The sequence below is a fragment of the Peromyscus leucopus genome, chromosome 1 (assembly GCF_004664715.2).
Source record: "Peromyscus leucopus breed LL Stock chromosome 1, UCI_PerLeu_2.1, whole genome shotgun sequence".
Lineage (NCBI taxonomy): Eukaryota > Metazoa > Chordata > Mammalia > Rodentia > Cricetidae > Peromyscus > Peromyscus leucopus.
Genome location: NC_051063.1, coordinates 135,053,774 through 135,066,967, shown reverse-complemented (window position 1 = coordinate 135,066,967; position 13,194 = coordinate 135,053,774). Strand labels below are relative to the sequence as shown.

Sequence of the window (13,194 nt, the reverse complement as noted above, 5' to 3'; positions counted from 1 at the left end):
GGGTGCACACTGCTATTCCCAGGGGAGGTGGAGAAGAAGGCTCTGCTTTACCAGACCTCGATATCCTTAGGGGTCAAATTCTAAGAAATAAATTTCTTAGCACTCTCAACTATACAAGGAGGTAGGGAACACTATACTCCCAAGCCTATACTCTTTTTCTTGTTGACTTCTCATCTGATATTGCCAGGGCTGTGAAAGGCTTAGAAAATGATGGCTGAGAACTCAATGTTCCCACAATTCCACGTTTTACAGGAACTAGAGACATTATGAAGGAATATGTAACACAGCTGGCCACAAGGTCATAAGCTACCTCAAGAAGAGGAAACTTCTATGACAGCTTGGTTCCTTTCTGGCCATATATCCAGGGACAGAATTAGGATGTTCAGAGATATGGGTATTCCTAATCAAACTCCAGAAAAGGGTTGCTCATTCAATCCCAGATTGTAGAAATGCCTATTTATGTGGGGGTGGGGTGGGGGTCGGTGAACAGAGAAACCCCATCTTTCTATGAAAACCATATACAGAAATGGAGAGGGCACATGACCCCTGAGTATTGAGCATACATGATGTGGAGAGGCTGAAACAGAGTTCAACTGTGTTGAGACTTCCCCCACTCTCCCTGCATAGGACACAATATGAGCAAAGCAGGGGTGAGTCATTTTGGCTGTTTTGTTACCTCTGTCTGCAGGAAGTGAAATCAGTTTATAAAAATAGAGGGTCTCTCCTTTGTTCATGATATAATGTCAAGAGGAATGTCAGTTTTCCATGAGCTGTGATAGTTGTTCTGTGCTGAACCCCAAGCAGGGGATCTCACATGTGACAGGATAGGACAAAATGTCCAGAAGTTTGAGCAGCCTTCTGAGGAGGTTTATGATACCACTGTTTCTTCCTAGGTCATGGTCCCTTTCTGGCTTTCCTACCTCCCTTATCTTAGCCTAAAGAAGCATCCTCCCCTGAAAGAGATTCTTCTCACTCAGGGGACTTGAGTACTAATCCCAACCTGGACACCTCGTTATACCCTAGTCTTCTGAGATGCATGGGGGTTTATGGATCTTTGGGTCTTAAGAATCAAAACTGTCAGGGGAGGGGTCTTCATACAAACATGTCAAAGGAAGCAACTCACCATGCGACCTTGGGTAAGACACATCCCCACTCTGGACCTCAGGTTCCTCATATATATAGTGAGTTGATGGGACTAGATGATCTCTATTGTCCTTCAAGTTTAATATCCCATGATTGTCTATGTTTGAAAAGACCCCTGGCAGAAGAGGCAGACATGGGGGATTAATGGTCAGTATTAAACCCCAAGTGCAAAACCTTGGGGAAGTCTTCTTAAATGCACAATGCCAGAAACAGAAATCAAGTGCTCCCAGCGCCTGTATCCACACTGCTTTGCCTGATTCGTTTTATGTATAAAATCTAATCATTTTCCTGCGTATCACACAGTGGCATTATCAAATTCATCAAGTTAGAGTCAGGGAAGAAAGATTTGCCATCACCATGAATTCTGCCCAGTCATTTTCCTAACCTGTTTTCCCATTAGTCATTCTCTTGATTAGGTTTAACACCCTCCAAATATTCCTGTTGTAAATATCCTGGGTGCCTTTTCCGAGTTGGAGAGGAGGGGTTTTATGACTTGGGAGATGATTCTACTGGACCCAAGATGCCCTTTCTAGCTGTGTATCCCACAGAAGAAATGTCCAGGAGGGAAGTGATGTGATGGGGCTGAGGATGAGACAGGGGGATGGCTCCTCCCATTTTCTCTGGTCATTGTCAGGGTAAAAACCTTCGGAACAACAAAAGTTACAGTTTCTGTGGAGACTCTAAGGCTACAGGCCTCGTGAAGGTGATATCATTGTAGCTCCTGAGAGACAGCTCTCCTCTAGAGACTATGCAATATCCATGGGCTGAGGAAGCCTCCATGTCAGATCCCTTACAGACCAGGGCCAAACCTGCCTCAGTCCTTGCCAAGGTCCCTAAAGCTGCCTCTGTAAACATGAACATTTTCTCATATGAGCCAGGATTTGAAGTTTGTTTTTTCTGGAACTCTGTCCCGGGTGGAGCTTTTCCAAGATCCTAAAAGCTGAAGCTTGATAGCATGAGAGGCACCACTCCAAACTCCTGCACGCCCCCCCACCACCACCACACTCCTCATAACAACCCCAGAAAATGAAGGGAAGACATATGCTCAGAAGAGGGCAAAGTCCTGGACCACAGGAGATGTAAGGAGAAGGCAAGATGGGCAGAAAGAGGGCTAGAGAGAGGCAAACACTCCCTAAGAAGTCCTTGCCCACAGGTGGCCCAACAAAAAACTTCTTCTGTCAGTGGCTCTCCCCAGAGTCATTCAGCATGAAGGAACTTGTGGACCCTCAGTAATTCAGAACAGAGCCTGGACATCAGGGATTGTCAAAGTCTGAGAAGCCAGCCAGAAATTCTAGGATCACTCCAGGAAAGGAAAGGGAGTTGTAAGGGATGTGGAGAGGAGGAAAGGGATGTGGAGCACCCAAAGGATTGAGTGAGGGGTTTTGGAGCCTACCCCCAAATGAACCAAGAACAGACTAAATCTGCATGGCCAAGTCCTCTGTATCCTCAGCTGCAAGGAAAGGCTAGTTCCCCTGACTGTGCAAAATGCAAAATGAAGCCCAGAACCTCAAACCTCTCTGTTTCCCAACGTTTGTATAAGCCCCAAGCATCTCTTCCTGGCTGAGGTTTCAACCCTGCAGACTGACTAGCAGTCATCCGCTCTCTAGCATCTGTAGTGGCGAGCATCTTCCTGTGTCTCCTGCCCACACTTTCTGCTTCTAACATTGGAAGCTCAGGGGCCTCTCCTTCTGTTCCCCTTTGTTATCTAGCCTACTCATAAAGTTCTTATTTTAGGATAATTTTCCTATCCTCTCTCTTCAAATGTATTTGTCACCTTAGAGTTGTTATATCACAAGAACGAACTGAAATGCATAGTGTTCTGGTGTTAAGGTCCTGGGTAGCTTCTTATTAAAAGGGACACAGAAGCCAAGGCAATTCTGGTAGGAAGCCTACCCTACCATAGTCAGAGCATCATTCTTGTGGCAGTCTCCCCTCCTTTCTCCAATAGTAAGAAAGAGTAAAATGTTATTGAACTACAATTCCAGCAGATCTAGGATAAAGAAAGCCTGGAGCAAAGTATCAGCAGACATACCATTGATCACCATGGAATCCAAAGATTCATTATCATGTCAGTCATTGTGTACAGTTAATTGATTATCCTCCAATATCCTAAAAACTGTATAGCATTAACTCAATCATATTTTCAAAATTGTCTGATGTTATTTTATAGCAATCTGAATTTGAATCCAGATTCTTCTAATTCAAAAATACTTGAAATGACCTACTTGGAAATAAGACCCCTTGCTGAAAAACAATTCTTAGGAATAGGTGTTAGAGAGAAAGGCAAACCAGGACATTCTCCAGTGAGAGGAACCTGTCCCTTCCAGCAATCCCTGAACAGAGGACTGGTTTCTTTCCTCACAAACTCCGTCTATAGAGATCCACACAGTCCCATGCCACTTCCCTCAAGCAACACAACACAGACTAGCTTTTCCCTGGATCCCCATCACTCTGGCAGGAACATGTTGCTTGAATTGGGGCCTTCCAGTAAGAAATCCCAAACTCCATCTTGGCATTAACCACACTTGGTATTATTTCCTGGAGTTCAGGCAAGGAAGGATAAAAACTAGCCTATGAGGAGGAGGCAATAAGGAGTCTGGCTAGAGGAGCAATTTTCAGGACAGTCATATTTGCAGAAAGAGTGGGAAAGCCAAGCATAGTGCTGAGGGAGATTGTTCAGTGTCCTGGCCTAGCCACCATGTGAATAGAGAATTCACAAGGTTGAAGAAAAGTTCCATCCTTTGTAAATGTCTCTTTGCTTTATTTTTTTGTTTAGGTGTTGTCTCCTCCAAATGCATGGGGAGGGAATCACCACAACATCCTTGGGGACTATGGGTTATGACTGTGTCATACTGGACGTTTGCTTTGCTAGGGCAGTTACTCTTCGGAATCTAAGATCTTCTCCTATAACCAAATTCAAACAAAGTCCAGAAGTGTTGGCTCAAATTGTCAAGTCTCAAAGCTTAGTCTTGCTGGCTGCAAACTAGGTTGCTTAAAACTCATCTCCTCTTCTGTAATTTGAGCTAGTAAGCCTGGCCCATAGGCTACAAATGGCCCCAGACCTGCACTTGTGTTCTCGCTCTCGCTCATATTACACCCCCCTCCGCCATTCAATTTCTTCCTCCTCTCCTACTCCCATCCCAAACAAGTGAATTCATAAAATGTTTTCAAAGTTTTACTTTCCAGCATTTCAAATTTAGATGTCATACTTAAACTATCACTAGTTGTAGCTTGTCTTAAAAACCTAAGGGTTCCGGCAAAGCTGAACCAATATTTCTACACAGTAATAATCACCCGAGGCAAACAGTAGCTGTGTGGTTCCCAGTTCACCATGTCCTACCACTCTGTGGGCTCCTCCATACTTTCACTTATGAACAGTCTTCCCACCTGAGTCTGATACTTGGCAGTCATTAGGCCATGTCTGTACATTAAAGAATACCATGGAGGGAATGGCATTCAGCACTCACGAAGTGTCCCTTTCAAACAAAACTAATCCTTTCTCTGGTCATGACTGACAATTACAAAGAAAGTCTTTCTATAGCGGAAGATCAAACCTGTCATCTCAAAGATAAGAGACCGATCAGGAACACAGCTGTATGCATAGGAGGGTACTGTGTTGAGGAATGAGGTTCTCAATAGGAAAATATATTTTGGCTGGTAAGAGGCTCAGCAGGTAAACACGCTTGCATCCAAACCCAAGGACCTGAATTTAATCCTCGGGACCATTATAGCAGAAGGAGAACAGTAACTTATACAAGTCGGTCTCTGACCCTATATATGTACCCTGACAAACACGCAAACACACATACACACACATGTGCAAGCACACGTGCACAAACACACATTAAATAAATGTAATTAATTCTTAGACAAAAGAAAACATATTGGGGGGCCACCAAAAACACCACTGCCAGAAGTGAATGTGGCAATTGTGTCATCCACGGTGCCTGATACAAATAAGGTGTGTGAAAAACAGTCCTTTGGCTTTTAACTACAGTTGTTGTATTTCCTGGGGTATATACACTATCATAATAAACGTGTTGCAAAGGCATCTATGGGACACTGAAATGTAACTGAGCTTGCACTATCCCTGCTATGTGCTTCATGGAAGAATACTGAACACAGTCCCCTGGCTTCAATATAGGGTACCCTTTCCTCTAAAGTATCCTCAATACTGCTGAGAAAGTATAGAAAGATTTCCTGGCCTACTGGTTTGCAAGGCCAAATCTGGTTCCAGTTGTATGGATCTGGCTCAGAAGGAAGAGGCTGAGGCTAGGCTGTTCCCTCATGCAGGCATGCCCATGGAAGTCAGATGGAAAAGGCAAAAAAGTTTGGGTGAGATAAAGTACACAGAACCCTGAGATTCTCAGATATAAGCAGACGTCCTGGGAGAATCTTGGAGCTCTCAGCTCATTCCTATGGAGAATGGGAAGAGTTTCACATAAAAGGAAAAAGGACACTGGAATAGTGTCCTTGGCATTAATAAGACTATCCCAACAATAGGCTGATCTTGGCTTACATGAGTGAACTGTTAGTCCCCCCAGTAGGTAAAATCCCTTCTATCCCTGACATGAATGAAGTCATCTTTTAGAGCCAAAAACTCCATGCTCTGTAGAGTAATATCATAAAATATCTCTACTATCCTCAAAAATTGCTATATGGGAGATAACATGAGGTTGTTGTGTATCTCTTTTTCTTGATCAATTGAAAGGAAAGAAAACCCCAGGTATTAATAGACCATCTGCCATTCTTTCCTTCACTTCAAAATATCTTTTACATTAAGTACACTTTTTCCTGTTTCTTGATTCTTTGGACTCTTTTCAAATGTTTAAAATATCAGTAAAGTGTAGAGAATATCAAAACTCTATACCTAGTGCCAAGCATCAACAATTTTTAATCCTTTGGTATCTTCTTTTCAGCTCTTTTGAAAATAGTCTATTATAATCATGACCAGGAACTCACCTGTGTGCATCTAACACCCTGTTTCTCCCCACCCCAGCTAACCACTACTCTGAAGTAGATAACTGGTACAGACACTCCTACCTATGTACCACCTACAGCCAGATTATAGTATTGCTTTGCATAGTTTTTAAACTTTAAAATGAGACTGATTTTTGTTCTGTGAGACAAGGTCTCATGTAGTCAAGCCAGCCTCAAACTTGCTAGTATATACCTGAAGAATGTAGTAGTTTGGATGAAGAATGTCCCCACAGACTCCTGTATTTGAACATTTTGTCCCCAGTTAGTGGCTGTCTTCGGGAAGGTTAAGGGACCTTTAGGAGGTGGAAACTTGCTAGAGGAAGTGTATCACTGAGACTGGGCTTTTATTGTACAAATTCACTCCCTTTCCTACCCATCCCCACCCCCCCACGCCCCACCCGCTCTCTCACTCACTCCTTCCTGTGTGTGAACAGAAGTATGATCATATGATCAAGCAGCTACCTGCTACAGCATCTGTGCTTTCTCTAACTGTTGCCATGACTTTGCCATATTGATGGACTCTAGCCCTCTTGGAACTGTAAGCTAAAGTAGATTCTTTTATCCCTTCAACTGCTTTCTGTTGGGTATTCTTCCTCTGCAACACAAAGGTAACAGTCCTGATCCTTCTTCACCCCCTCAAATACTGCGCTTACAGGCTTATCCCACCAAACCCAGCAAGATAGTATGCTTTCCGGTATTGATACATTAGTTTTCATTTATTAATTTTATTTAGTTAATTGTTTTTATTGCCATTTTTATTTTCCTATGATGCCAGAAATGGAACCAAGGACTGTTTGTATGGTAGGCAGGTATTCTCCCACTGAGTTATATCCTCAGTCCTCCATTTATTGATTTTTTTTAATTGATGGCATTCATTGTGCTAAGTTTACAAATTATTTTCTAATTCTATCAACTGTTAGTTGTTTTATAATTTTCTATTATTCAAAAAAGTCACAATAAAATTGTTATAACAAAAGTCTGTACACATGTGAGAGCAACATTCTGGAACAAAAGTTAGCAATTCTCCTGTAAAGGGCCAGATAAAGAATATCTTAGGCTATGGATATTGTATAGTTCTTTTGCATCTACTTAACTTTGCCAGTGTGGCCTGGAAGCTGCTATAGATAAACAGGAAACAGGAAACATCTCCTCAAAAAAAACTTCATTCACAAAAGTAAGCAGGGGTCAGATTGGCACATTTACTATCTCTGCCCTAGAGCCTCATTTCTCAAATGCAACATGTGAGCCAGCAGCTTTAGCAACAGCTGGGAATTTGGTGGAAAGAAAGGTACTTCCAGATCGCTAAATCAACATCTGCATTTTAACAAGCTCTTCATGTGATCCCTGTGCACAGAAACATTGGAGAGGCACATCTTTTGAGGATGTTCCTTTGGAGTATATAAATACTTCACTCTATTGCTGAATATTTTCCCAAAGTTCATAAAACTCACATTACTGTAATCACTAAATGGATGAACAGTTTGCCCTGTAATTCTATACCTGATGTTATTGGACAGTTGTCCTTCCAAACTGAAGAGTGGTAGATACTACCTTGTAATTTCAACATGAATTTCTAAGGTAGAAACATGAGCGTTACCCTTTTCTTATGTGTGGGAAATTTTATTTATTCTGTATGCAAATCCCCTGTTGGTTGCACACACTGGAGTGTATTCTCTTAGGCTACTGATTGTCTTTTAGCTTTGTATAAAGGTCAAAGGTTTTAAAAATATAAATTAATGAAGTCATATGTTGGGTGTATTGGTACATGCTTGTAATACCAGCACTCTAGTATCTGAGGCAGAAGAATTGCAACAAATTTCAAACAAGACTAGGCTACAAAAAAAATAATGATGTGCTCAAATGTATTAATCTTTCATTTCATGTTATTTATAATCTATTCCAAGGACTATTTCTTTTCTCAAAATCAAATCATATTCTCTTATTAAATGCCTATATTTGATACTGAAGAATTCTAAATACTTTACATGGGGGTTTTACATTCAAGAACATGGAACCTGCTGTTCTTGGTGAATAAAGTGTGAGGAAAAGGGAGAAATGTGCAATTTTACAGTGAAAAACCTGGCAAATATCCTAGCCACGTGATTAGGGTTAACATCCCCATGTTGTAAGTGTATATCTTGACATGATGTCAAGGTGTAATACTGTGTCTCTCTACATTATTCCTTCCTCAAAGCCAACACGCCAGTTGATAAGCCCAAAGTGATAGAAAGTCTACATAAAACCTGACCAACGAGGCCAGAGAGACCTGATCACTAACTGCAGTGTGGGTCAGAGAAAAGACACTGGAGGCTGGGGATCAGGAAATCAGAAAGAACATTGCCTTTACTTAATGGAACTGTACCAACACTTGTTTCTTAGTGATCATGAATGTCTCCAGATAATAGAGGATGATTTCAGTGGGAGAGTCTGAATGAAGGCGAAACACAAGGCAATTCATCGACTATTAGAACTTTTCTGACTATCAGAAACTACTTTAAAATAAGAAGCTTGGTGAAAACTAACAAAAAACTTTTTTTTGTTTGAAGCTTCACTCATATTATTAGTTATTTTGTGGCTGATATAAGTTACTTTATTTTATTAAATAATTTCTCCTTGCATACTAATTTACAATGACATACACAAAAAATCAGATTCCCATTCCTTTCTGTTATGCATCCAACTCTCTAGTTACTGTAGCTATATAGGTAAGGATGACCTTGAATTCCTGAGCCTCTTGCATTAACTTCTCAAGTGCTGGGCTTACAAGTGTGTATCACTATGTTCAGCAAAACAGGACACTTTCTTATGTTGCTGTATGTAGCTTTCATTCATTAATTTTATTCTATTATTGTTTCATTTTCTTGTAGTGCCAGCAATGAAACCTACAGCCTATATACACATTATATGTACAGGCCTATATTTTTAGAATGCCCCATATACTCATTTTATACTCATTACTGCCTTATATTTATCCCATAAAAATATAGAAGTTGGCACATCTCTTGATGTGTTTTTATCTTTTAATGTATATGTTTCATTTTATTTAATTTTTGCCAGATGTTATTTGTTGTAAGTTAAATTTTTTGATTGTGTTACGTAATATACTTTTGTTATTGTTGTTAAAACATTTGCTGGTTTGTTTTGTGGGGGACAGGGCATGTGTCATGGTATTTATATAAAGGTCAGAAGGTAATCTTTAGAAGTAAATTCTCGCCTTCTACCATGTGGGTTTCTGGGATTGAACTCAGGTCACCAAATTTGCCACGAATCCTGTAACCTGCTGTGTTATTTCACGGGCCATTGTTTTGATTTTTAGATAGAGTCCTACTATGTAGCTTAGGATGACTTGGAATTCAGTATGAAGTACAGACTGTCTTGTAGCCCTTTGCTTTCATCCTCCTGGGTGCTGGCATTACCGAAGTGTATGGGTAAAAATGTATTTATTTTCATTTATGTATGATGTTTTATCAATTTCGCAGAACACCTTAATAAGTTGTAACGGTTCATTTACAAATACCCTTGAGGGCTGGAGAGATGGCTCAGCTGTTAAAGGCTAGGCTCACCAAAAATACAAATACCCTTTGATATTCTGTATAGACTGAATGTTCACCATTCACAATGAGGATTGTCAACTCTCTCATTCCAAGTCTTTTTTTTCTTGTCATACTGTATTAGCTAAGATTTACAGATGATTTTTGAATGAAAGTCAAGTCAATAGTCATCCTTATCACTGGATATTTTACATATTTCAGAATTTTACATTATAGTTTTCCTAGAGAATGGGGAAATTTTTCCAATTTTCATCTACATTTTTGCCCTTGCTGCTCTCCTGTATTTTCTAATTTGTTGCTGATGATGCTTCCAGGTAGCCTTTTGGAGCTTTTGATCAAAACCCCATATTAGCTTGGAGCCCCTCCAGGATAATACTCAGAATACAGCTCAACAGCCTTCAACAAGGAGAGTGCCTTGCCTAAAAGAATCGTCATCCTTTCTCCCTTTACTCTCCAAGGCTCAAAAATTTCTAGTAGCTGTGCTTCCAGAGAGGAGAACATTATTCTACTTGGGCGTGGCATTATTCCGTGTAGTAGTCTCTGTCTCCAGTGTGTGGCTTGGAGAAGGGGCTTCTGGTCTCTGGGCAATCTGAAGCACGTATATGTATGAAGATCCCTCCAGAGATAAATACACATTTGCCATTATATTTTCTTTTAGACTTTGATCACATCATGAGAACAAATGGTCCTCTGCTCATCATCTTTTATTTTGGTACCATTTCTGGTCACAAGGTTATTCAATTATTTTGCTGGCCAGCCATGTCTCCTGTTTTCTGTTACTGCTATGTATTTGGTACAGAGGAGGTACACTAAGCATGAACTTGTACCATCTGGATCAAAGCCCCATCATTTTGCTTTCTCTCTGCATTCAAGGAAAAAATGCATTTCTTGGTAACAAAATTAACCGTTATCTTGAATACTTTCCATCCAAACTCCTTTCCCATCAAAAAAAGCACTCAGGCCAACAGCTGAAACTTGGCACATTCCACCATGCTTATGCTTTCTCACTACCCACTCCTACTTTAGGGTCACCGTTTGGGGACATCTTAGCATGTTCCCTAGACTCCATCCAGTCTGTAATTATCTGTATGCCCAGCAGTTTAAGTCATTCCTATTCTATTTCCTTTTTTTTTCCACAGAAGTCTATAAATGGTCACCTCTACCTTTTGACATGTCCACGCCACAAATTTCTAACCTAATAAGTGATAAAGCACGTCCTACATGTCACTATTCCATTCTGGGCCATCCTACTTCCTTAGCTCATTTAAGTTTCAAGATTTCTCATGATTTAGTTCCAACCCTAATATTAATGAATATTAATAAATATTCACATGTTCCTTTCCATAATGCAAATTCTAATTGTTCATAGAAAAGACCACACACACACACACACACACACACACACACACACACACAAACACACAAACAAACTTTGAGCATTACCAATGTTGACTCCGTGACCAGATTTCTCCATTCCTCTTCAACTTGATCCTGCTGCACAGTGTGGCTTCCTGACTCCCCAATATCTAACGGTGCAAAACTCTGGTCATTTTCTGTCCTTCTTTCTCTGTGGTAGCTTCTCAAGGATCCTCTGACCCTTGGATACTCAAAGTTTTGTTGTGAAATCCCCAATAATCCCAGCAGCATCTATAGCAGCAGCACTAGGAGATCTCGGGAAATGCAGACTCTCAAGCTCCAACCAATCAACATCAACCTCCATGTCTGAAGAGCCAAGCATTTAAAGTCACCACCACCCTTACAATCATCCAGATACAAACACTTGGAGCTATCCTCCTTTCTTGTCAATGTCTTCTTTATTTCCTGTATTTAATCAACTGTTGGGTTTCAGATGCTTATTTTGTAATATTTCATGTACACATTTCAATCCCCACTTTGGAAAAGAAGAACACAAAGATCTGGAGACAGACTGACCTGGCTTTCAAATCCCTGTTCTCTACTGCCTACAAATTGTATGTGACCTCAAAGCCCTGAGTAAATTATTTAATTTCTCTGAGCCTTAATTTCCCTTCTGTTACATGAGGATATTGTTATCTATTTCACAGATGGCTCTTATAAGAAAAATAAAAGCACTCAGGCCAACAGCTGAAACATGGCACATTTTACCAGGTGTCTTCTCATGCTTTCTCACCACCTACTCCTACATTAAGGTCACTATTTAAGGGGCTTCTTAACATGTTTCCCAGATTCCATTCATTATATCAATTCATCTCATATCATTATCTAATTGTATCAGGAAAACAATACATTCAACAATCTACTGCCCTCTTCAGGAGCTATCTGTGAGAAAGTGCCCCTGCATCACCTCATACACATAAGAAGGGGCTTCCACCTCATCCTTACCATATCCTGTTTTCAGCAACCATCCCAGCCTTATCCTCTCTTCCCCGATTCACACCCTCTGGTCCATCTGAACTTTAAACTGGCCACTCCTTGCACGTTTCAGCTTCTGTCCTCACTCCCATGGAATGCCACTTATTTTAAAGCTTTTTTTTTTCTTTTCCAATTCCTGTTCAACCTTTAAATCATCTAGGATCATTTTCTTTAGATCACCTGACAGTGACTTGTGAATGTCTATTTTATTTGTTCTGTTGTCTGAAACCATTTGAAAAATACATACACTATAATGAAATTTTTCATGTTTCCTTCTCAATCAGCTTTTCAAATAAATAAAACTCTACAATCAGCATCGATAGTCATTGACACCTGCCCAGGCAATGAGTTAAATGTCATCCATAGAATGTCTCATACGCTTTCTCTAGAATCCCCATGATGTGGGGATGGTTATGGCACTCAGTTTGTAGATGAGAAAACTAAAGTTGGAAGAGCTCGATAATTAATGCCTAGGCTCCCTTTAATCAATGCAGAACCAGGGTTTGAGGCCAGCCTTTCCCATCTCAGCTCCTCCGCTCTCAAACGCTCTGCATAATATGCAGAAGAAAAATTAAACCTTTCTGTTTCCTATAAGATGGGCCATATTTTTAAAGAATAGACTTGTTTTGCAGAACCATGTGATTTGATTTCTGTCTCTATGTGAATCTATGTAACAATATATCATATTATTCTCCAATCCTACTTTACTATCTTGACATTTGAAAACAATTTTAGGGATCATAAATGATTACTATGTTAGCCTCAAAATAACTCTGTGAGGGATGTAAAAAATGTTCCTTCCTATCAGCACTTCCTTTTCCCAATTTGATTGTGTGACCCTAGAACCAAAATCCTCAAGTCCCATCTGGTACCCCAGAAGGCCTGACTTTTCTTGAGTCATGGTCATATTGTGCAGGATATGGTCAGTAAGAGGCCAAGGCCAGAGTCCAGCAGGAAATGTAATCAATAAAGTCCAAATCCTAGCTGGTATCAATTTTAAGCAGATTATCTTAGAACAGGACCTGGGATAATAGAATCACATTGTTGGCACATTCTAAATTGACAGCCCTAAAAATTAAATAGCATGAACCTATACATTGCTTTACTGGCTCCAGAGTCCCTTGATTAG

General features: G+C 40.4%; 1 protein-coding gene across 6 annotated transcripts in view; it reads right to left on the bottom strand.

Annotated features, from left to right (window-relative positions):
• Window positions 1-13,194, bottom strand: part of Ntrk3 (neurotrophic receptor tyrosine kinase 3) — a 372,046-nt gene that overhangs the window by 107,254 nt on the left and 251,598 nt on the right. The window contains exon 13 of one of the 6 annotated variants that reach the window (XM_028879204.2): window positions 1,124-1,258. The exons of the other annotated variants lie outside the window; for them this stretch is intronic. Coding sequence (XP_028735037.1) covers window positions 1,124-1,258 — 135 coding nt within the window. The remainder of the gene's footprint in view (window positions 1-1,123; window positions 1,259-13,194) is intronic. 6 annotated transcript variants of the gene reach the window in all.